Source organism: Pseudochaenichthys georgianus, chromosome 4, assembly GCF_902827115.2.
Source record: "Pseudochaenichthys georgianus chromosome 4, fPseGeo1.2, whole genome shotgun sequence".
Classification (NCBI taxonomy): Eukaryota; Metazoa; Chordata; class Actinopteri; order Perciformes; family Channichthyidae; genus Pseudochaenichthys; species Pseudochaenichthys georgianus.
This window is the reverse complement of record NC_047506.1, coordinates 25,795,364-25,821,500: the sequence shown is the minus strand read 5'-3', so window position 1 is coordinate 25,821,500 and position 26,137 is coordinate 25,795,364. Positions and strand designations below refer to the sequence as shown.

The 26,137-nt window shown below is 39.4% G+C and overlaps 1 protein-coding gene across 1 annotated transcript in view; it reads left to right on the top strand.

Moving 5' to 3' along the window:
• The first annotated feature begins 1,351 nt into the window (after nt 1–1,351).
• atp11b (ATPase phospholipid transporting 11B) overlaps nt 1,352–26,137 on the top strand; it is a 59,948-nt gene continuing 35,162 nt past the window's right edge. The window contains 14 exon segments of the mRNA XM_034081975.2: nt 1,352–1,730; nt 9,759–9,875; nt 11,071–11,160; nt 12,861–12,941; nt 13,277–13,384; nt 13,866–13,994; nt 16,430–16,533; nt 17,367–17,414; nt 17,763–17,827; nt 20,227–20,308; nt 20,389–20,539; nt 22,175–22,372; nt 22,600–22,758; nt 23,434–23,612. Of these exon segments, the coding sequence (XP_033937866.2) occupies nt 1,704–1,730; nt 9,759–9,875; nt 11,071–11,160; nt 12,861–12,941; nt 13,277–13,384; nt 13,866–13,994; nt 16,430–16,533; nt 17,367–17,414; nt 17,763–17,827; nt 20,227–20,308; nt 20,389–20,539; nt 22,175–22,372; nt 22,600–22,758; nt 23,434–23,612 (1,538 nt within the window). The 5' untranslated portion in view covers nt 1,352–1,703.

Below are 26,137 nucleotides of genomic sequence, written 5' to 3'. Positions count from 1 at the left end.
CCCCTCCGTCGAGGAGAGAAAAGAAAAAACGTCCTCGCTACCGTGGTGTCGGTAGAGAGGGAGCGAGCTAGCAACAGGTGTGCTGCTAGCTTAAAAAAAAATCGGACCTACCTTACTTTCCGGGGAAGAGAAGGGCGAGGTCGATTTTAATACTAACTGGCGTTAGTACTACCGTCTTCCTGCGAAGCAGAAGGAGTAGCCGGCGAACGCCCGTCGACCGAAATGGGTATTTGGGTTCAGTCTGTGGACAGTGAAGCTTGCCCGGCTACTGTAGAGATGTTCTCTGAAGCGAGAAGAGGTGTTTGAATGACGCATGCGTTGTGGCGCAAGCTACTTAGAGGGGGTGATTTCCCCTGCCGCTGACGTCAAGATCACCAGCCAATCAGGATTGGCGTAATGAGATTGATGCTTCTGTTTGCTCCGCGATGAGGCGCATCCCATAGTGAGACATCGAACGGAGTGTTATGAATGAGAACTCTTAACTTGATGACAAGTAGAGCTTAAAGTATTTTTTTAATTATTTTTATACTTTATACAAAGCTTATTTGTATAGAAATGTCAGGAAGAGTAACACCAGTGACGGTAACACCAGTGACAATTTGGAGAAAACACTACCATTTTAACAAAATGGCTGCAATGTATCAGACCAAATATGGCTTCAGTCAATATCAAAATCGTTTAACTCTTCAATACAATACATTTTCCCATTCAAATGTTCACCCCTAGGGCTATGCAATGAGTAACACCAATGACAGACTTGAAAGACGCATGTAAAATTTGAAGATAAAATGACACCTTTAACAAACAAAGTAAGAAGTATCTGACTTTCCTCATGTCTTTGTCCACTGCACTGCCTCAAATGATCTCTTGTTACAGGAGGCACTTCAGCGTGAAAAAGCGTTTTGTGTAGCAGTAACACCAATGACGTAATTTTGGGTGACTGACATTTATTTGATATTATTAATAATAATTGTTATTACCATTTCAGTGTCATATTTAATGTAATATTATGTAAATATAAATTAGATTTATTTATTGAAAAAAATGACTTAAATTAAAACTATAGGCTCCACTTCCATGTATGATCAAAGGGACAAGGCAGTTCCTGGAACTTGGCATTTTAAATAAATTGCAATTTACGTGTAAAACAATTTTTTATTTAGTACCATTGCAAAGACAATCTCTATTTATTCAACATATATAATGAATGTGAGTATTAGGTCAACGTCATGTATTTTTGTGTCTGCAAAAGTAGAATGACCCCTATATGGTTAATTAAATTATACTTGTAGTTTTACATGAAGTCTTTTCTCTCTGTCTTTCCTCTCATCCATCACCTGTGAGTGCAGACAGGCAGGGGGCGTAGAGAGGCCGTGAGAGAGCAGCCAGAGTCTGCAATGAGCTGAGAGCTGGCAGGGGGAACTGGTCGTGGCAGAGCAGAGATGTAGTGCAGCTCTCTGGGACTCCGTGGCCAGCCGTCTATCACTCTCACCGGGGAACATTTGTCCGACATTACCGCGGAATAGGAATGACCGGATTACCTTTTTTGCACACCTATACTGCATGAAAGTGTCGCGTAATGCGGCCGAGGAGAGCTGCCTTTGGGGGGAAATATTTATGTTTCGGGACGGTTTTGTTGGAGTAGCTAGTTGCTAGCGCTGGGCTAGCGACTGTGCTGTCTACTTCCTAACGTATTTGTTAAGATGCTTCGGTGGATACGACAACAGCTGGTAAACCTGCTCTCCTACTTTTCTTTTTAAGCTAGCCCACAGCAGTGCTCGTCTAATGCAATTCGTAGCTCACGGAAACATGTATAAACTTTATTTGGGTAACATTTAGCAAGCTAACCTAGCGATATAGCTGTTGCCGATGTGTCCAAAACAATGTTGTGTTGGTCTCGCTGTGATGACAGCCAGGTGTAGGTAATGTTAGCTACCTTCCTAGTTAGCTACGGTTAATTAGCTGACATTGTGTTACTAAACTAATGTTCATCTTAAAACGTAAACAACAAATCCACTGGGATACGCTTAAAGTGCACTTTGAGTTCATTTGAAGTTTGTTACAATTTTTAACACAGACTTATTTTAATAATAAACACAAGAGTTAAAGCTAGCTAAGTGGCTAACGATGTCAAACTTGGCAAGTTTAACGGCTAACTAACCTTCAAGTGGGTTACACTTAAATATTAACGTTTACTCACCATTAATACACTTATAATGCCTTATTATTTCTAAATAGAGCTAATAAAATAACGTTTAACAGCTGTTCACATATTAGTTTCAACTCACAGGCAAACACTAATTTAAGTTAGCGTTTCTTATATTAACTTTAACGACATCTTTGGATCGGCGGTGTGTTCTAATTAACTTCATAGTGTACATCTGTATGGACTGGAAAACATGAACAGTAACTTAACGATCTCAGGAGTATCATTTGTTTTAGAGAGCATCCTGTATTTGCTGTCATCACCTGTTGTTTGCCTACAAACATGGCTGTGTGGTGACGCCACACCTCGATAGGCAAAGGCACAGGTAGTGCCGATACACGTCCGAAATGATCCATGAGAGCCCTGCCTGATCAGGTTTAAAACGATACGAGCAGCACAGAGTGATTTACATGTCAATAGTAGACCGGTTTAATTTCGCTGGAGGAGTGAATAATGAGTGTTTCAATCATGCTGCAATGACACCATGAACTTGTTTTAGTATGTTTGTCAGAGTAAACTTAGGATAAGAACCTGCCTTGACCTTAATGAAAGTCGTGTGACTGTTAGTTTGGGTGTGTGAGCATGTGAGCGGGCATGCCCATGTGAATGAATGAAATGGGATTAGTCATACATTGGTCCAACTGTTGATGTCACCACAGCCAGTGAGTTTAATCAATGTTATAGTGTGTCTGAGCTCCCATCCCTTAGTCCCTGAGTTCACCCTGTACTTACATTGGGTTAGAGTGACACTTGCTTGGCTGCAAGTTGGTACATCTTTTCTTTCCACTAATAGAGGTTAATTCTTGTCTTTTTCGAAGAGCACCTCAGAGAGTTAAACTCCATAAAAATAGTAGCCTCCTCCTAATTTGCGATAACTCTGTTCATTTGACCCATCCCATCCCACATAATTGACCTACCTATTTAATTTAAAAGTGTAATTAAAATGCAACTGACCTAATGAAAAAGTTTGTCAGGGGGCATTTGTCTGACCTTTATATCGGTTGGAAGGTACTGCAGGGTTAGTCATTCCCTCATATGCTCCTTATCAGTGCCTTGCTGGTGACATGAAGCAGAAAAAAGGAATAGAAGGGGGGCGAGTCCTAATGGGCAGTATGACAGGCTTTTAATATCCCTCTTCTCCCACCAGCAGTGCTGACATCATGCTAGTAATGCATTCATATCATATAAGACTAACTCAAATTACAGTGCAAGCAACTGTGGCAATTTAGAAGACCTTTTGACATCCTGTTCTGCAAGTATCACATAGACACTTGTTGTGCTATTCACTATTTCCTATAGGGAGTCACTATATATTATTCCTGTCCGTTGCCCAACGCAGACACAACGTTCTTTTCCTAACTTTCTTACTTTAGATTTCCCAAAGGCATACTCTAATGTAAAGCTTGTCTTTGGCATGGCTTGCGAGTGATAAGGGATTTTGGATATTGCTTCAATGCACCAAGAGAGGAGGCTTTCAACATAGGCATTGCTTGGTAATGCAGACCAATGTTTTCATGATGTTATTTTAGAAAAACAAAAGAAAACTAGCGGTTATAAAATGCTCATTGATATATCAGGTTTCAGTGTCTGCAAGTTGATATGAGTAAAATGAAAATAAACCTTCTTAATGTCAGTTGGTATTTGTAACATACCATTATATACTATGCATCTTAGCCCTTTGAGCTAACAGATTATCCAACACACTTACAGTCGTGCTCAGGATCACATTTGGACATGTTCCAGCAACCCTAATAATCTAGAATATGAAATAGAAGACATTTGAATATTTACTGGCCCATGCCACCTTTGATACAATTATTTAGTTCCATATCATCTGTAGCTCTTAAGGCTATCCATGTCGTGCCACATGTTGTTAGATATCTTTCTGCCATGCCTGTGGTCGTGTTGTTTGCTCTTGTCATAAGTAATACGGTCAAAAGCAGCACCTCACCGCATCTGACTGCAAACATCCCTCTGTAGCTCTCGCTCTTCCTCTTTGTGCTGCGGCTCTTTATGCGACTTCCTCTCTCCCTCTTTACATCTCTGATTCGGCTTTTGATTAAAGGCCTCTTAATCTATGATACGGCTCAATGCCCTGCAGTGGTTCTGAAGTATTAGGCTTTGCAATGCAAGAATTCCCAAAAGGCTTTTTGCAAGGTGTAATTACCTGTCTGTTGTCAGTATTATTTATTCTTATATATATTGTCATTGCAATAAAAATGACAAAGAGGCCTGTTATTTTGTGTAAGTTTATAGCAAAGTTGGAAAAGGTCTCATATACCTTTTTATTTAACTTCTTACTGATAATAAATATAAGCCTGGTTGCACAGTCTGTAAGCTTTAAAATCAATGTCTGACTTATATCCATCTTCACTGTTTTGATTAGTATACGTATTTGGGGGAATCAAAAATGTCTTGTACTTGGGTTCACCTCATTGCTTGTACTTGATAAAAACGGATATGTTAAGTGTCCCAAATAAGTGGCAGTCATACCTATCCATCAGCCAGGTATGACGTCAGCTCTATGCAGTTTTCAGACATTTCTACTCAATCATTTCCACCTAGAGACGTTGTATCAAAGTACTGAATCTAGCACTCTAGTTCATGTTGGTTCTCTGGCTCATCATCAATGCTGCTCATTGAACATTTGATGGTGTTCAAGATCATCTGAAAGTTTAACTAAAATACATACATGTACATCCTCTGTTGATAATATACATATTATCAACAGAGGCAAACACAAAAGTAATAGCCTGCTTTGAATTTAATGAAAATATAATGACCATATTGGGACCAGGTTGTCGTAGTGCATCGAAGGTTTCTAGGTTTTTATTGAGGCTATGTGTGCATACTAGCTACAGTGTAGTTATGACAATGACAATCTTAGGTCACAGGCTCCTCCAACAGTGCAACACAATGACGTATATACATTGTAGATATCTGAATCTAGTGAATGGTTGCGGTTTTGGCTGTATGTATAGTGAGTCATGTTGTTTTCTGAGATAAATGATAGCATGTCTTGGGAATGAGCAATATGCTCAATCGATTGTCGATCGATGTTTTCCCCATTTTAAAGTCCTATGTTTTGGTGATTTCAATGCCTCTTCAAGGAAAACATTGTAGTTTACCTGTAAAAGTTAAATGCAGTTTGGCAAAACGGACTGCTAAATAAAGTGTCTTGTCCGTCAGCCCAATGGCTAGTGAATGTTTAACCAGCCAATCAATAGATTATCATTGTATTTTCGTCTGGTGAGTGATGCAAATATACTATCGATTAGCATATTACAACAGCATTTGGCCTTCGTTATATACAGGCAATGTGAGACCTATTTGCCTAATGAACCGATTAATTGTGAAGCATTATTGTATTTGATATATGCAGCCTGAGGAACATGTTGTATGGTTGTTGTGACAGAAAGATTGGCTCTGGACTAATTAGAGTGTGTTATGGTATATGTATGGTCACACCAGGATACAAGACACTGCATGTCATTTACTATCAGGCTGTTTGAGATCTTTCAGCGCACATCTGAAAAAAGTAGCTGCATTAGACGTTAGCCTTTTTGATCATGCATCTTTGTTGGTGGTGATAGAGAACAGAAGAAAAGTAGCAAAGGTTAAGCTAGCCAATGGAAACAATTTGTCATCTTAACCAATTTGTGTCTTGTTTTATAGATCTATAAACTTCAATTACCATGGATGTAATCCATCCTCTGTATGTGCACTTGCAAGTTCAACAAGATGAACCAAAAACTCAAGCTAATCGTTGTTTTCACTGTGAAGCCCCACACTAAAGCACGGACAATAATTACTTTATTATGCATTGCAGTGTGTTCAAAACCTTTGGAAGAGGTGCTTCCCTTCATTTCACAAGGCCACATCTTTGTTACAGTTACACCTGGCTGTGAGGTATTTACTCAGCCAGCAGTGAAGATAGCCAAAGATATTGTGTGCAAAGATATTAATGATTAAGCAATAAGCAACACGACAGTCTGATGGTTGATTTATGTGGTGGTGTGCTAATCTCCGACTACTGAGACTGTCTGAAAACCTGGGAGGAGAGTAAGAGAAAACGCCCTCCTACAACCACTATCTAGGTCCTTGCTGTAGTCATGTCAAAGTTGTGTTGACTCACTGGTTTACTGTCCTAAAGTGCACAATTATCATAATCGCTCTCCTTGTTGATCAATCTCAGTGACTCAACAGTTACTGTGTGAGATGTAGCCATGTATGGCTTACAAAGCTCACTTCCTGTCAGTGTCTGCAATTACTGTGTCATATACTGTAGGTTGTTTTACTATTCTGTGACACTTAATATCTGTTAATTGTAAACTAAGAAAGATTAGAGTTTGCTTATTCCCCTCAAAATGTGTTAAATCCATGTTAGTGGGCAGCTTTTCTTCTGACAGTGTGGCCTTTCAAGGTGCATATTAAACGGCAATTATATATGCAGTTTTAACACAATGTCACAACAACTGAAGCTGGAAAAATAAGTTTTATTTTTAGTTCAATGTGACCACCTCATGGGAAATGCCTAGCAGCCGGTGTTAACAAACAGTGGTATTATTTGGTAGATTTCTATTTCCCCAGCAGTGAAGCCAAGTTTTAGGGAAGCTCTAAAACGATGAATACAGTACTTTGTGGGCACCTTCATTGTGAGTCTGGATGTTCCTTTAAATGTGTTTAATAGTCGCACTGAGAAGGTTAAAAAAGGCTTAATCATCTCCTAAAAATGTGAGGTTTTGTTATTCACAGTGAGTTTTCAAATGTCACTACACTTGTTACAGTGAGGTTTAAGTATATATGTGGTTTTACTTTGATGATGCACTGGAGGTGTGCATGTCACAAACGACAACACAAGCTAATGGCAGCTCTTCCTCTTGAAGCTCAGTGACTGTTTCTGTACCGTTTTTCCTGCAATATTTAAAACTGATACACTGACCCAGTGAATTTATAAAATAATAAACCATATGAAACCAGCAGCAGATAGAGAGCTTGATAGAGTGAAGCAGAAAGTGTGTGTGTGTGTGTGTGTGTGTGTGTGTGTGTGTGTGTGTGTGTGTGTGTGTGTGTGTGTGTGTGTGTGTGGTGTGTGTGTGTGTGTGTGTGTGTGTGTGTGTGTGTGTGTGTGTGTGTGTGTGTGTGTGTGTGTGTGTTGTGTGTGTGTGTTGTGTGTGTGTGTGTGTGTGTGTGTGTGTGTGTGTGTGTGTGTGTGTGTGTGTGTGTGTGTGTGTGTGTGTGTGTGTGTGTGTGTGTGTGTGTGTGTGTGTGTGTGTGTGTGTGTGTGTGTGGTGTGTGTGTGTGTGTGTGTGTGTGTGTGTGTGTGTGTGTGGTCGGTCATAGAGCAGTTTGCAAGTTATTGTGAGCTTTAACCTTCTTAGAATAGCGGTCGGGTCGAGTATGTGACACAGGACAATACCAGGAAATGATAGAAGAACAGACAAGGAAATTGTATGTCATTGTGTTGCCCTGCAGATGAATGTAAACACATTTGTATCAATGATTTTATTGATTTAAAAATGATGGAATTACATTGGCTAATAAAAGTAGTCTACTACGTAGCAATGGTTAGAACTGCAACCATAACAATAGATGTTTTTAAGAGGATCTATTAGCTTTATGTCAAGTTTCGAATTATTCCAGCTCTAATTGCTGTGTAACTGAACATTGAGTAGGCTATGTTCTTTCGTTGGTAGGCATTTTGTACATTTCTGCAACACTGGTTGATGTTTTCTGCCCAGTAACTCTGAATCCTCTTGACATTTATTTTTAATTAACTTAAAACACTCCCATAGCCTACACCGTGTTCTGTTCAGTTTTCACTTCACGGCTGTCTTCTTCAATTTTGCTGATTTCCCTGTCCTCCAGCTTTTTGTCGCTTTTAACCTCTGTTGCCTTTGTTCCCCTCTTGTTCTGGTCCTTCTACTTTATTTTCTTTACTGGGGACCATTCAGCCACCATGAATCCAAAATGCATGCACCTTTCAATACAGAATAACGAATATTCAATACATATTCCAAGGTGATGCTGATGGAGTAGTGTTGTTAAATGTACCCAACCTCTTATTGAGGATTTATATGATTGGACCTGGTCCCAAGAGTCCTATGATCAGGGTGTCCTTAGCAACAGTATGTTATACATAGCAGAACATCTGCTACATTAACATGTCAATCAGAAACTGTTTATCTAAGACATGATATAGATACAGGGATGCATATCGTTGACTTTTTTACGATACCGATGCCACTGAACGATACCGATACTCGACCGATACATATCGTGATACTTTCATGTTGCATAAGGGAAAAATGGGTTCATCCCGCAATTACGACCCATGAAGCGCTTTATGATATAGTTAACATGTGAAATGAATATTATAATTAATTGTGGGACTTCGACTTTTTAGTACTGAACAAACAATGAAAAACACGTTTGACAACACAGGCTTGAAGACTGTACATTCCTGTACTCTGATTTTATGTGACAGTAGCAAATGTTTTGAGAGGTTGGATGTGTTGCCGCCTTTCCCAGAAATAAACTTCTTGCTGTGGTTACAGACCCCACCATTCAGACTGGCAGGCATATGCAGCCACACTTTAGATTTTCGTGCCGACATCGAGCTAATGAAAAAACGAAAGCTAACCTAAAGGCTCAGACGTTCGGGAGGAAGGTGAAGGGCGTTGCTTGGCAATCAAGCCAATCACCGAAGCCTTTGCAAGACGCGCGATCTGATTGGCTGGTGGTTTGGGCAAGAGTTTAAGGATATTACGCCTAACTTTATTAAAAATAAATAAATAAACCTGATCTGATTTCTGTACGGTATACCGTAGCCACCAGTAAACGGTATTTCGGTAATACCGGGAAACGGTATGCACCTCTATCTATATATAATATTAATAATAATAATCCTCATAAGATTTCCAGTTTTTGATTGCAATTGTCGCATTCCTTGGTAATATATTGGGTAATAGTGTGAGTGTGAATTGACTAAAACTGGGATAAATATTTTTGCCAAATTCTTTAGTGTAGTTTTGATTACCTTCACCCCATTTGAATTGTACATGTATTAGGCTATACTGTATGTATTTGAGTAGGGCTATTATTTTATTCTGGATTTAATTCATGTCATGACCTAAAAATTGTCTCGCTTTCATAAACATATATTGAATTTTTGTCTACTAATTTTTTTAATTACCAGAAACAAACTTGCTGGTCAAGCATTTTTTACCACCCTAATAATAATAATAATAATAATAATAATACATGAGACTTATATAGTGCTTTTCAGGAAACTCAAAGACCATAAACATATTATCTGGCTGCTCACTAATGTGCATTTCAAAGGAAACCTAGAGAAACATGCAGTATTATTGGCACCTTTTCATTTTTAGCTTGAATATGATTCCATTGATTATCACTGTATATGTAGTCGTTTCTGTCAAGAGTTGTAAGTAACCAGCTTTCTCTCCTTTTCCCCATATTTTTTGTTTGTTCCTCTTTCCTGCCCCACCCCTCTTCCCTCTCTCTTCTCATGTGTCCTCCCGTCCCTCAGGGCTTTGACCCCCCCCATCAAAGTGACACCAGGACGATTTATGTAGCAAACCGCTTCCCCGAGCATGGCCACTACATACCGCAACGCTTTGCTGACAACAGAATCATCTCCTCCAAGGTACCTAATGTTGTTACACTGCTTTCTGGCAGCTTGACCAGTGTTAAAAAAGAGTATCCGGTGCTCTGGAGTGGTGAGATAAGAAGTGAAGCATGATTTATTTAGAAGAGGATCAACTTTGATAAAAAATAAACGTTTGTATTTGTGAGGGGATTAGTAGTTCAGATGAAAGATGAACAAAAGGATCATAATCCAAAAAGGCTGTTACCATCAACAGCAGGGATGCATGTCAGTGATAAGGCAGTTGATTAAATGGATGAAAGTAGTGTTTAAAGGTGGGGTAGGTAAGTTTGAGAAACCGGCTCGAGATACACTTTTTGTTATATTCCATGGAATGCTCTTAACATCCCGATAGCAATGAATATCTGAAGTGCTTTGACAAAAAATCCATAAAAAAATGTCATCTGTAGAAGCCGTAATACTGTAAAAAGTACAACCAACCGATTGGATGGCCTACCTGTCTGTCAGCCTTCCATCGGGGCACAAACTTATCTCGTGCCCTCATTGGTCATGTGCGCGTTCGTGTGTGTTGGAGGAGGGGCTCTATAAGGAAGTGGCAGATTTTTTCCGGTTGTGTATTTTCAAATTCTAGCGATCTCGAGCCGGTTTCTCAAACTTACCTACCCCACCTGTAATGTCTTGGGTTAGAATCAAATTCAATTTAAGTCATGCATTTTAAGTGACAGAATTGGCTCCCCCTAAAAACAAAGTTAGTGTTTCTTCTAACTTTGAACCAAAGTGATGATCTTCACCTTAATGAGGTGAAAGCAGGGTATTACAAATACATGCAGAAAAACAACATTAGCTATTCTTAATCTAATGGTTAATTAAAATGTAAATTTGAAGTCCTTCCACTTCCCACAATATCAGAAACATAATGTACTGATGCCATGGATACAGAAGTATCAATGTACCTGTTGTTAAAGGAAGGAATATGAGAACAATGTGAAAATGTATAAATAAAACAAGTATTTATTCAAATTCAGCATCTTCTATTGCCTGCTTATATCATATTCATAAATAGAGTATACTAGTTGTATCTGCCTTGTGTATTTGTTTGTATATATTTAACTTGTTACTTAGCTCTTTGCATTTAAGAAGGCGGAAAAAGAGTCTCAAATATATCTTTTTGAAACCCACAGATACCCTGCCTAAATAGCATTTTACTCAAAGTTGTTTTTTCTTTCTCTTTCAGTACACAGTTTGGAATTTCATCCCTAAGAATCTGTTCGAGCAGTTCAGAAGGATAGCCAACTTCTATTTTCTCATTATCTTCCTTGTACAGGTAATAACACTCACAAACACACCCATAACTCTTTTATTTACAGGTACACATACTCCCCTCAGATGGTGACAAGTCAAGTGCGACCTTAGTTTTCCTGCCCTGAATTACAAATGTGTGTTTGTCTGTTTGCACACGAGTAAGCTAGTGACTCATAGACTACTAAGGACAAGTAGCAGGACAGGTCTGCCTCCTAATTAAAACATTACACCAACACATTAAGTAATATGTGTGTCTTTACATCTACCCGAGGCATTAGGCCTTCACTCTGCATCAGTCAGCCTGTGCTGAAGTCAGATTTGGCTTTCAAATGTTCAGCCTGCTCCTGATTTATTTGGGCCTGTGTAGTGATCCAGAGCAATCGACTTGACTCTGTCTCAAAAGCCTCTCTTTTCACCCACTCACCCGTCAGTGAAGCTGAAGTCAGACTTGTATAAAATCGCTAAGTGGAGGATCTCATCTTGACATTGTGAACATAAAGCTTTTTTTAGATTTTTTTTAGATGGAGTTCTCAGCTTGGATCATCGTTTATGTAAAACACATTTTGCATAGGGTGTTAAGTTGTTAACTGACCTTTTCAACAATACATTGCACACAATTTTTCTAAATTAAAATTTGTCTCACCTCCTACAGTCACTCAATACGAGCTCCGTATTGTTCTTTTTTATTATTATATTTTATATTATGCTTTCAGGTTTGTCGTCCCATTCTTGTAGTCGCGATATCTCGAACATATTCAGGAAATTAAAACATTTGGCACAATTATCCACTTTTGGATAGATTTTGATGGTTGAAGGTCACTTTAACCTCTGACCTTTAAAGTGTCTGACGTTAACTCAAGCATTAATATGCTAAATATAAAATAAACACAAATGTCTAGTAGGATATAAGGGCAAAGGGATGACATTTTGGCCGGATATGGATCTAAACTGCACACCACCGTACCGTTTTAATTCCCTGGGATACAAAGTTGAAACTGAATTTAACAGTTGTAGTTTCCCTTGAAGGAAAAAGGCTTGTACTTGTCTATAGTTGCTAAATATATATTTGTTATGAGGGAAACCATATAAGGACATTGTGCTGTATCTCCTTGTCCTGTGCCTCTCTAAACTATTACAAGCTGATGTTATTAGTATTTTACTTGTGGCCGAGTGGAACCATATAACTACATACCATAGAACCACAAAGTCCCCTCTTTTTCTTACGCTCTCCTCTTATTTCATGCCTCTCTATGCTATTAACTATTCAATAAAGGCCACAAAAGAAAATTGAAAATGTGTTTGTGAATGAATGATTTATGAGTAAAGTAGTACTTTGAGGAAGATTTGTTTAAACATTTGCAGAGAGGGATTAGGGTTAGTGTTGGGACACCTACACTTTCTAAAATAACAGCTATTCAATGATTCATGTGAGGTTGGGTAATCTGAGTGTCAGCTCGAGTAAATGTTGCCTTTGAAGCTTTTCATATCCCCTTTTGAGTGTGAGTGTGTTTATATCTGAACCGACAGTTAACCTACGAGAATAGGAGGGAAGTTATAGGGATTTCCTGTTTCACACATCTGCCTCTACTTCTCTCTGTTGTCTTTCTAGTTCACTTGTTTTCTCTGACAGGGCACACCCACTTTAACTAAGTCTCTCAATGTTCTACCTGCTGCTCCTCAATTATTTATCTGCAAACTTGTCTCTTGTATTTGTCTTTCCAGCTAATGATAGACACCCCAACTTCCCCCGTCACCAGTGGCCTGCCTCTCTTCTTTGTGATCACAGTAACTGCCATAAAACAGGTGAGGAAATTAGCATATGGTTGCTTCCTCTTTGTTGGGCTGACAATGTGGAACTAACAAACAGCGCATAACATTAAAGTTAGATCAATTGTTGTTGACTTGAGATAGCCAACCCATTTCAACTTAGTTTAGTATTCAGTTGAATTCAAATGCATTCATTTTAGTGTCATTAGCCACAAAATAAAAATACATACAAATATGAAAAAGCTGTTGTTGTTGGTTAAGGCTATTACCTAACCAGTACTGAATTTGGCATTGATATGAAAAGGTGTGTTTAGAATAATTGTCAGTACAGTTGATCAATTAAAATAATATTCAACAAATGTATTTTCTAGGGCTACGAGGATTGGCTGAGACACAAGGCAGACAACGAAGTGAACGGGGCTCCAGTGTTTGTGGTTCGCAGTGGATGTCTCGTCCAGACAAAATCCAAGAACATCAGAGTAAGATGGCAAAAACGACACCCTAAAGGAACCTTGTTTATACCAGTCATACAAGTTCAAAGCTTTGCTCTTTGTTTAAGAACAGGACATTACATATTGTAAAACGTGTTCTTAAAAGCACCTACAAATAGCTTTGTTCACAGCTTATAGCCAACAGACATACATACTTCAAGCCTGGCTGTTAAATTCCCGATGCTCGAGGTGTTTATGTAGAGCTGGTCCATATAGAAGTAGAGGATAAGGATGTCAATAAAAACAGAACTAATTTGTATAAACTTGGATTTCCATAGTGTCTTCCTGTTTTTGGCCAGCTACATTAATTGTTGTCTGTGTTAATATATAAATAATAAGAAACGGTGGAATCATTACAGAAAATATTAAATTATATTATGAAAATGCAGACTCTGAATACAATTCAACACCCAGTTAAAGAAAATGTTGGACACTTAACCAATATTGACCTTGATGTGTGTCCATCCAGGTGGGGGACATTGTCCGAGTGGCTAAAGATGAGACGTTCCCAGCTGACCTGGCGCTGCTGTCTTCAGATCGTGAGGACGGCACCTGTCACATCACCACAGCCAGCCTTGATGGAGAAACCAACCTTAAGGTCTGCTGCGTGATATATTCAATTTGGGAGTATACGTGAGAGTATCAGTTTTTTATTTAAAACTTTAAATCGACAGCCTATTCCTTATACTTGCATCAGGAACATATATTTTATTTAATGAACAAGACTGCTGCATATCGACAACCAATCCAGTGATCCAAAAATGCAAAACTCCACTAGCCTACTGCTTAGCCTTACAGGTGCGCTTTCCACGTAAAACATTGCCAAAACTATTTTTAACTTGCAGCCCTCTTCCTCTCTCCCTTGCATTGCTGCGTGGAGTCTTGCAAAACAAACAGTCAACATCTTGTTGATAACATGGTTGAGTGCACGCAACCTCATGCCACTCATAAACACCTGGGTCTTTTTATTGTGATATTATAGGTCTTGACCATAATTAGAATACTTGATTAATTCCATGGGGAAATTAGGTTTTGTGAAAGTTGCAAAAAAAATTGGAATAAAATAAATAAATATTTATATAAGTGTTACGTCCCAACTAGGGGAAGAGGAAAGCAACATACACCAGTTGGAATTGGTAATAATTATAAATAGTTTTATTGTATAACAGATAGAACAAAATGGAAGGCACACAGCCTGAACAAACAAAAGGGCCAACATGGCGTGGGTTTCAACGGGCAACCAACAAAGGAAGGACTCTAATAATGGAGCCTACTTACATAGAAAGAAATAGGTACTAATGAACTAAATAGCAACAAAACAACCCTCACTGGTACAGTACAGACTAACAAAAGGAGACTGTAAGAAAACACAGCTAAGGTAGAGGACAACAGTCAAACTATACTAACCTAATCTAGGCACATCTAATCACAACAGTACTGATAAACACGGACCACACGAGTTAACCACGGTTAACAGATTTGTACACAATCGAGAGCAACTAGCGAGAGGTGTCTGTTCACACAGCAGAGCCTCCCGACTGATCATTGTCGACCGGCTTTGTAGTCCTCTCCGGAAGGTGTGCGCTGGATATGCGCTGGGATTGGAGCGCGTTGGTCCCGTCAGCTCCAATCACAGTCTTCGGGGCGGGCCAGGAGATGGGTAGCCAATGACAGCAGGGCAACAGCACAGCTCATTTACATAACACATTCAAAACAGAATTAACAGGGCCGGGGAGGCGGCGGCCGTAACAATACGCATATGAAGTTATAGTAATAATGTGCAATAAAAGTCTTAGAAGAGTACCAATATGTTGTGTACCTTTGTGCTCTGAGGCAATGCATCTTCAAGACATATTTTAAAGCTGTTGAATTGGCAGACATCAGGTCACATGACCAATGCCAGTTTGTGTCGTGCCAGGTGTTTGCATCTCTTAAAAATACACCTTTAAGTTACTCGGATAGGATGATATAGTTTCAATTTTTTGCACGTCCTAATTCAGAACATCCTCTCCTTCCCTCACCCTCACACCTACGGTCTTGCCAGAGGCCGTGTTGCTTAATTACCTCTCTAACGACATGCTGCTGCTTCTGTTATAGTTTATTTATACAGCATAGTGGGTTCTTTGTGTTGCCCTAGAAATGTGTTGGCGTAATCTTTGCACCTTTTGATATATTTATTCATTGCTGCAACTGTTTTTATGCTGCAATGTATACAGTGATTCTGCTCTTTATTCTCCCCCAGGAGTGCTTGTCCCAAAACACTGTAGCTACAGTATTTTTGGATCAGGTTTATCCGTCCAAGTATACATGACCATTTTGAACAAAAAGGGCTCAGCTGTTTTTGGTTGTGTCAGAATATGTGGGGTGTTAAGGAAGGTCAGATGGATAGAAAGCTAACAGCGGTCCCAAATGGTGTCCGTCTTTATTTATGCCCTACTTATTATTGCTGCTCTGCACATTTACAAGTGTAAAAAGCTGGGTGTATTCAGTATTGCTTGGCTGTGTTGTGTTGCTTGCTTGCATGTCTACGTGAACTGAATAGTTGACATAGTTTACTTTAATAATGTTTTGCCTTTTTATGTTGCTCCGCCTGGCTTTGCACTGTCACGAGAGTGTTTGGTTTGTTGCTGTTTTTCAACGATCACCTAAACCTAATTCTTTTAGGAACATCTTGCCTAAGGTCTGCAGTTGGATATAAACCTGTTGGCTCACACTGGCACATTTACACAAATGTATATATGTGTTCTCCTTAGGGAAATGTAGTACAACAAATGTTGCTTGCATCTCACCATCACACTATGGTACAGATTTTACAGTAGATGCACTGTATGGTTGCCCTTCTTAAATCTTCAGTGCAACTGGCTTCATAAAACAAAGCTCTATGTTCTAACTATATATACTTTTGTCCAAGATTGCACATGTGGTCACACTCTGTCTTTAGTATAAAAATGTCCCCTTAAAACAAAAAATGTATCCAATTTTATAGAATGCTTCTCTTTGATGTATCTGTCTTTGTGTGTTTCATGTGTGCAGACTCACTTCTCTGTGGCGGAGACATCAGTGTGTCAGTCGGTGACCCAACTGGAGGCTCTGCAGGCTGTGGTGGAGTGTCAACAACCAGAAGCTGACCTGTACAGGTAATCCAGTCTGTGTGTGCACACACCTTCTGGATAAGAGCAGGAAAAGACCAGTGCAAAGTAGCATACGCATACTGCATTAGAACAATAACAGCCAATGTTCTGCCTTTAAAATCCTCATACAGGAAATACTCTAGCTTTATATTTGTTTTTTACTTGTAAATGTAAGTAACAACTGCAAGTATAGATTAATATTTGATATTCTGGGATCTCCAAAGACCCCTGGTTGTAAAAAGCCACAACAATTCATACATGGTAGAAATGCCCAGCCAGAGATGTGTTATTAAATGAGTGATGAAGTGAGAAGGCTTCATCACCTCTTCAACAACCCCTCTTCCTCCTGTCGGTCTCAGCTAGCTACTTTAAGATCGATCAGGGTATTTTTAGATCGGCCAGTTTGTTTCGGTGGCATTTTTCTCCCCTCCCCTCTCTCTTGGTTGCTGTGACTCTCTCTTAACCCTCACAGTGTTTACATACACTTTACTAAATCAACTGAAAGTGAAATTCACAGGCCTTCATATGTCACCTGGAAACATTTTGAAATGTGTTCATTAATCACCAATCTGTTATTCCAAATACTGCAAGAAAAAAGTCTGTGCATGCTGCAGAGGCCTCGATCTAATACATTTAGAAAATGTCAGAGTGTAGAGGAGAATATGATTGCTGACCAGCTGCACATAAACACAGGAATCACGTTATTGAAGTGCATGTAAAAGCCTCTCTCGGATTTCCCACATTTACATTTATACTGTAACCGAGTTCCCTGTGTGCATTTGAATGTACTTACTGTCTCTCTCACACCACTCAACTAAAATGCATTTTGTGTTTTCCAGGTTTGTCGGTCGGATTACGATTACTCAGCAAGATGAGGAGATAGTCAGGTGAGACCAGATTTATCCAGCTGCTTGTAATTCAATTAATAATAGTATGTGTGCTCGATAAGCCAAACATACAGCCCAATAAGATGAACAATACATGGTATTACATGGCTGTCAGTTGATAGGGAAGCTTTGAGCAGAGGGTTACAAATGTTAAAAAAAACTACTGGCCTAACTTAGCTGTTTGAGAAATGAAGCTCCTAAATTTGAAAAGACAACTTCAAATTGCAGATGTATAAGCCTTGTCGACTGTTGAGTGTTGAGTTGAGTTTATATGAATGTCCTACTGTTTATTTCTGTGCCAAAATCACATTTTTTTGTATTCCTGTTTTTGTTTTTGTTTTATGTCAGACCGCTGGGTCCTGAGAATTTGCTGCTACGAGGAGCCAGGTTGAAAAACACCAAAGAGATTTTTGGTGAGTCAGTACAGATACAAATCAAAAGGAAAGCTTCTGTAAATGTCAAAACCTCTACCTGAGAGGGAAAGGGGTAAATTAAATATAACAATGGATGATGAATTAAGAAAAAATGGTATACAAAATAAATCAATTGACAAAAAAAACAAAAACAGGTTGCTTCTGAAATGCTTCCAGTGGATTATAGAAGCATCAGGGAGAGGTGACACAGCCAAGGTGGAACTGACACTAAAACAGGGTTGCCAACTTTGGGTACCTGGCTGGAGTGAGATTTTGATATCATGTGTTTAATTACACATATGCGCACTAAATGACTGCTATCGTGTCAGCAGCGGGACCTTAGCATATATATACAGGATATAGGATATATATACAATATATACAAATACACAAAATTGGACACAGACTATAAAGGGCACAAAGTTTCATTCACTAATGAAAGTGAAAGTCAAACACATGTTTGTTTCCACTGTTTTATTGTCGCGATAAGCAATTAATTGACTTATCGTACGATAAATTAAAATGAACTCGATACATTTTCATTTACATGAGGATGTGACTAGCAGTTCGAAAGGATGTACTTCAATTATTATTAAATATTATCATTATGTCAGGGGTCTAAAATGGTCATACAACGGTGCCGACAATATTATTGTTTATCGCAATAATTTCCTGGAAAAATGTATCCAACAAAATTAATTATCGTGAGAGGCCTATACATGAAACACACAAACAAATCTACAGACTTACTCCAAACTGCCAAACATATTAATTAACACACTCTATTTTGGTCTAGTAGAACAATAAGCAGCAGACTTTTACTTTTTTATCATCTCTACTGGATCTTAGATCTGCGCTTGCGCAATACGGGTCGGCAGTTGCCAGAGAGTATTTGTGTTGGGTAATCTATGGTAGGGCTAACCCATACAGTGGTGGGGTGAAGTCAGTATTTGCAATGTAATTACATACACGCTACCCCTTGACAGTGAAACGCCACGCGTGAGGTTTAGATTATTTCCCTGTCTCAATCCAAATTGAACTGTATGAAATAAAAAGGCACATTTGTCTTGTAAATAAAAAGGGCGACATGGAGCCAATCCTGCAATTTACCCACAGGTGAAAGAGTTGACATGCTGAAAGCCCAAGCCCTGTAGGGGGGTCTGGGGGGATTCTCCCCCAGGAGATTTTTTGAAATACTGACATAAAATACACATTCTGGTACTCTCTTGAGAAGAAGAATAAATACATCTATTACTACACGACATATTTAAACAAATGAATGCCATTTTAGTTTTTTGTTACTTTGTTCTGAAAGCTGAACCTGCTGCTCCTCACAGAGAGAAGAGGGAAGAGGCTGTGTGAATGACTTTACATTGTGGATAAGGGTTGATAGCCCCCATTGTTCTGTGTGTCAACATGAAAGACAGCCCACACACCTATCAATCATCAAACCGTGGGGTCTTATTTCATTACGTGTTGATTTCTATCAACACGTAATGTTGTATCGATGTATATAGAGATGTACTACAGCAAAAGTATTCTCCGTCGGGACTTCCTGCAACAACACCACGCCGTTATCTTGATTCTGATTGGCCAGAAGACATTATCAAAGATGTTCTATTGAGAAGACGATCACTACCTGACAAACGTTTTCAAAACCGTTTCTAGTCTTCGGTATTCTTGTTTTTGGCGTGAGAATAGTTTGGGCAGAGTGAGAGCGTGAGATTGAGGGTGAAAGCGTGTGTCACACGCCAGATGCGTGAGAGTTGGCAACCCTGCACTAAAAACAATTGTATTGGACAGTATGGGAAAAATAGACCTCATTATCATGTGACAAAAGTATGATTATCTCAACTGTGGACTTTTATAGCAATGGTTTAGTAGTCTGTCTGTCTTGTCTGTCTGTACTGTGATAAGTGCCTCAAATGTAATCAAAATGGTATCTACATTTCCAGATGGACTATATTCAAATCACAAGTTGAACCATATTTATTTAAGGCTAAATATGTGTTAAAATACCATATGTGAATAAAGTGTAGTGGAGCTGCAGAGATATCTCGGGATACAAATTGATTATTACAAGCTGAACAAAACAGATTTTACACAAATCCTCTTCAAAAAAATCACACCATGATCATAATAATATATTTTGCAGAGAAAATGCGAAAATGTTCATTATTATAAAAAAACATGCAGTTTCAATATCGGTGAAAACTATCGCTATCGTTATTTTTTACAAATCATGCGGCCCTGACTGTTATTGTGTGGCATGGAGAACCAGACTCAATGACCTACCATGCAAACATTGATCATTTCGGTGTCTCACGTTTTCATAACTTTATGTGAAGGGTTATTAACGGGCTGATGTCTTATTATTGCTTAATCCTGTGCTGTTGCAGCTGTGGCGGTTTACACAGGGATGGAGTCCAAGATGGCGCTCAACTATAAGGGCAAGTCTCAGAAGCGCTCTGCAGTGGAGAAGTGAGTGGTCTCTCAGAGGAAGCAAATCTCCTTCTGTTTTAGGAGATAACCTTTAAATGTAACATATTCTCTCCTGTCAGGTCCATGAACACCTTCCTCCTCATCTACCTGGGCATCCTGCTGTTCGAGGCCATCCTCAGCACCATCCTGAAGTACGCCTGGCAGGCTGAGGACAAATGGGACGAGCCTTTATACAACCAGAAGACTGAACAAGAGAGAAACAGCAGTCCGGTAAGTGTTCTTCGTATTAAGCCCCAGAAGAAAGCATTGATTTTCTTTTTGTAAGCAGAGCAAGCTATCAGCCGCAGAAATAAGATGAGGTGAGATTTTAGTCGACATTCCACTTCTGTTCTTGTTGCTCCACTTTAATCTCCACTCCGAATAATAATAGGCTTTCTCTCTCTACTGCAAGTATAAGGTAATAGGGGGAGTGAGTGAAGATGTAAAGACGAACCTGAGCTTGAATCCATGCACGCACGCACGCACGCACGCACGCACACACACACACACACACACACACAGACAGATCTAGACGGGTGATGGAAGGGTGGTTTCAGTGTCTTGAGGTTTTGTAGCGAGGCTTAAGTGAAGAAGTGTCTTTCATGGGGACAGTCTGCCGGCCTATCAGCCTACCTGCCAACACTGATCAGTCAGGGAGAACAGCAGCCTCCCTGTCTTGAGACTGAGGGGGGAGACATCTCTGTTCAGTGCACTCCCTTATCCCTGGAGACAAAGAGAGTAATACCTGTAACACATGAATGGCTGTGTTTTTACCATTAGTTTAAAAGCAACTCCAGCCCCCTGTCCCCTTTTTATCTGTTTGCATATCTCCTTATCACAGCTATCTCCTCTCTCCAGGGAATATATTGGTCCTTCACTAAACTGAAAACTATCTCAATACAAGGCTTACAGATTACAACAAGCCCAGGACAACATTAGTACAGTTGTTTTCCCTCCCTGCTTTGTAATCAGAACTATTCAGATGTATTAGGTTCAATTATTTATTTTGGAAAGTGGGATAGGCAGAGCTCAACTGTAGGTAGCATGTCATAAACCTGTTTCTTTAAAGCTGCTGACACTCAATCTCTCAGTATGTGGTGCTCTCTTACTCTCCTTTCCTGTCACATACAGTAATTACCTCCATAATGGGAATGAATGACCCTGCCTGCTTTGATTTACAAGGATCATTGATCACACCACCAGTCTGTGTGGGGCTGAGATGTGTATAAAGTAGAGCTGAACATGACATTTTATTTTAAATGCAATATGGATAAAATACTGTTCTGAATGAAGTATAGTGGTGCTGTAGAGATGTTCCTCACAATTGTATTCTCTTTAGAAATCCGTGTTACAGATCATTGCAAAAAATCCACAATATTGTGAACATATTGCAATATTTGTCAAAATAATAGCAATATCTTTTTTAAATCGGTTGTCCCTAGTAATCAGCACATTTGTATTCCAATGATATTGTTTTTGTCTTCCACCAGTAAATTGCAACATTGCCAAAGGCATTTCTCTATTTTCCATCTCAGATAAAGCACAATGTAAGCTGAGATAAATGACAAAAAACGATTGCGATACTCTTGAATTAAACTAAACCATTTAAACTAAATGGATCAGTTTACAACATATTTCTCCAAATGCTGTTAGAGGCATTTTTTGTTATGTACAAACTTTAATTTATTCCTGTTTTGTACCAAATCATCATCCTTCTCTTTTTTCTGTTCTCTTTCCCCCACTCTCCATCTTTCTTCCGGCAACTACTATTACAAACTGTTTCAATATCTTCCCCCAGAGTTCAGGTCACAATGGTTTATCTCCCGATCTTGTTTCACTTAGGCCCTCTGTCTTGTTCTCCTTTAGATCTTGAAGTTTATCTCAGACTTCCTGGCATTTCTGGTCCTCTATAACTTCATCATCCCCATCTCGCTCTACGTTACTGTGGAGATGCAGAAGTTTCTTGGCTCCTTTTTCATTGGCTGGGATTTGGACCTTTACCACGAGGAGACCAACCAGAAAGCTCAGGTCAACACATCTGACCTCAACGAGGAGCTGGGACAGGTAGGCCATGCAAGTGCCTGACCACATACATAAAGCATAGGAGCAAAGAGACATTGACTTGCATAGACATTTGAGTTTTTCAGTTAGATATTAAATATAATGCATATTAAACTGCAGGAAATATAACCTTTTTGACATAACATAAGGGTTTGTATTTTCCTAATAATAGGAAAGGACACTCTGCCTCACATCTACTACTTGAATAATCCTTTTATTTATTTTCTTAGGTGGAGTATGTGTTTACAGATAAGACGGGTACGCTAACGGAAAACGAGATGCGCTTCCGTGAGTGTTCAATCAATGGCATCAAGTACCGAGAAGTTAACAGCAAACTGGTGCCGGAGGGAATGACTGACGATTTACCAGACGGCTCTACACCTCACCTGGTAACTCGCATATGAATGTAGAACATATACACTGTTCCCAATTCTGCCATTTAACGAGCACCACCGAAGAATATGATTAAAGGGGCCCTATTATGCTTTTTAGGGTTCTGCCTTTTCTTTTCTGGGTAATATAGGTTTTTGTGCATGGAAATGATCTGCAAAGGCTAAAATCCCAAAGTTCCATCCAGAGAGAGTTTCTCTCCCACACACTCTTCCCCCCTCCCCTCCGCCACCCCACCCCCCCCTACCTGAAATGGTTTCCTTTGTTTACTTATATAACATAGTGACATCATTATGTAACACTTGTGTTTCTATTGGCTAGCGCTCAAACAAATTGTCTGTGAAAGCTTAAGGGGTGGGACATCTCTAAGCTGTTGACCAATCACAACAGAGCCGGCCGGGAAAAGACAAAAATAAAGACTTTTTGAACAGTAAAGCATGTAAACATGTTACGGCAGAGGAACAAAATACAAGTATGAACCTGAAACTTTGCATAAAAGAGCCCCTTTAAATGACTCTATTAGACAATGATGTTATAAGGAAAGATAATTGGCCTAATGGATTTATCCTTGTTGCAGCATAAAATGCACAAAATGATTGACTTTTAATCACATCTCCCTTATGTTTACAATGACGGTTAACTTGCTAACCCCTTCCTGTTCTCTTTTCATCCAGACGGGTGAGGAATTATTATTTCTCAAGGCGGTGTCCTTGTGTCACACGGTTCAGATCAGCTACGATCAGCCAGACGGGGGCGGAGACCCATTCTCCCATTCAAACGGTTTCTCTTCCAATCACATAGAGTACTACGCCTCTTCACCCGACGAGAAAGCTTTAGTAGAGGCAACAAAGAGGTGAGGGTACATTAAATTCAGCTAAAATAGCTGATTTGTGCATGCCGAGTGTTTTCGACATTCTCAGTTTACTCGCAGCACTCCAACCTTTTTCCTGCTGTAACCCTTGTTTTTGAGGCATTTTTTTGTCACAGAAATATAGAGCAGGCCACGATTTAATGTACAGTGAAAACCCTAACAAATGATTGTGTAACATTTTTCAAATACATTAATAGAAAGAGACCAGATTCTCTTATACCAGTTAGATAAAGATGGAAGCTGCAAAACTCTTCCAGTTCTAGGAAGGACGGAGCATTTATGAATGAGAAATGAGGCTGTGTACATCTAAATTGCCAACTATTCAATTCAAAACCTTTATTTATCCAGGTAAAATCCCATTGAGATCAATGATCTCTCTTTCAAGGGAGACCTGCAGCAGTAGGTTCCACAAGAAGACATAAAAACATAAACAACAGAACAACAAAAGGACATCATACAGCAAAATGTACAGGGATTACAATTTACATATTTAACCACATGTACAGGAATCAACAGCATCTGATTTTGTAGCATCCAACCGAGCTTTAAAAACATGTAGTGGTACTAGCTTGGTAATTTTCCATTCTGTTTGCAGACTGTTCCATGTTAGTGGAGCTGCACATCTAAACGCTTTCTTCCCTAAGACAGTCCTAGCACTTGGCACATTTAATAAAACCACAGCATGCGATCTCAGGCAATAAGTACTTTCAATTCGCAGAGAGATCAGGGAGCAGATTTAAGATGGTAGTTTATCCAACATGGCTTTGTAAATGAAAAAGTACCAGTGACTGAGCCTCCGTACAGTAAGTGATGGCAAAACCGCCTTGGTATACAGGGTACAGTGATGCGTAAGTGCTTTACAATTTGTCATAAATCTCAGTGCACTGTGATACGCAGCATCGAAATTGCTCAGGTAATTGGCAGGTGCATTCATATATAACAAATCACCATAGTCCTGCCCAATAAGGCTTCATTGGGCAGGAGTCAGGGATTCGTGCCTATGCCAATTCATTGCATCTAATTGAATTATGTCATGCAGTTAGGGTTGCACCCACGAACCAATGCCTTCATGCTCCATTTGGCCCCAGACAGTGCATCTGTTCTGTTTTGTTTTTGTGTTTTAATTTAAACTGAAAGCAGACACAGTTGAAAACATAACCTCAATATTCACTCGCAAACATAACACCTGTTACAACACCATTTATTTAAAAAGGAGTCACAGTTGGTCAGATTACTCAAAAGATAGTGGTATTACATATCTTTGGACTTTATTCTTCTGTTGTTGGTATTGTGATTTGCCAATTCCTTAATAATGAGAATAGTGCTGTGACATGTTAAGTGTACAACCCCATCCAGGGGCCTCATTTATAAACGGCGCATACGCTCAAAAGATGTTCAAAGCAATGTTTGCGATTTATAAAAAACAAACTTGACGGGAAAATGTGCGGTCCTCCACACAAACTCTAACCCATGCGTACGCTACGCACTAAGCACAAAAACAGGAGAGACGAGAAACTGCGACACCGTTGGCAGAAGGAAGAATGGAGAGAAATATGTGGAAATAATACCATAAATAAAATGTTACCTCATTTATCATACATGAAGAATTCATTTTCAAACATTGATTAAAGCCAATCTTAAAATGATTAAACAAACGCCTGTTTGAGACTCCTCAGTGCACACAAAAACATAACTTGGAGAAATAAATATATATATATATATATATATATATATATATCACACACGTAGTCTGTTCTTCTTCTCTGTTTTCCGGTTGTTGCCTGTTTTGAATGACGAATACACACTACCACCGCCTGCTGGTAAGGAGAGTTATTGCCACTCACGCATGCGCAGTTCGTACGTGCTCGGCTGAAGTCTTTGCGGTGTGCTCCAGTCTGGTTCCAGTGCAACACATGGCCAACACGCAGGAGAACACGCTGACGCAACAGCGTGAGCAGAGATAGACTGCGCAAAATATACAGATAGCAGGAGACAGAGAACAGCCATGGTCAGATAGCAGGAGACAGAGGACAGCCACGGTCAGATAGGAAAACATTCAGGATCTGGATCAGTCTTATGCGACAATGGAAACTGAACTAAAGAGAACATTTGAAACTTTAGCAGTCTGCGTGATCTGCCTGCAGGGAGGGGCGGGCCGGCCCTGCGAGTAAAGTAACGAGTAAAGTAACGAGTAAAGTAACGAATTACTTTATGTAGAGAGTAACGAAGTAGTGTAATATATATATATATTTTTTTAGTAATATGTAATATATTACTTTTTTTTAGCAACGACCCCATCTCAGCTATGTGCGTTAGCTTCACCTTAGCATGTGTTCTTTGCAGGTGTTTGTTGAGGTTTGATTATGACTGATTTTAGAAAGTAACGAAGTAACGCGTGTCGGGGCAATGTTAGTAACTGTAGTGTGATTACTGGATTATAACGCGTTACACTACTCCGTTACCGACAAAGTAATATTATTACAGTAACACGTTACTTTGTAACGCGT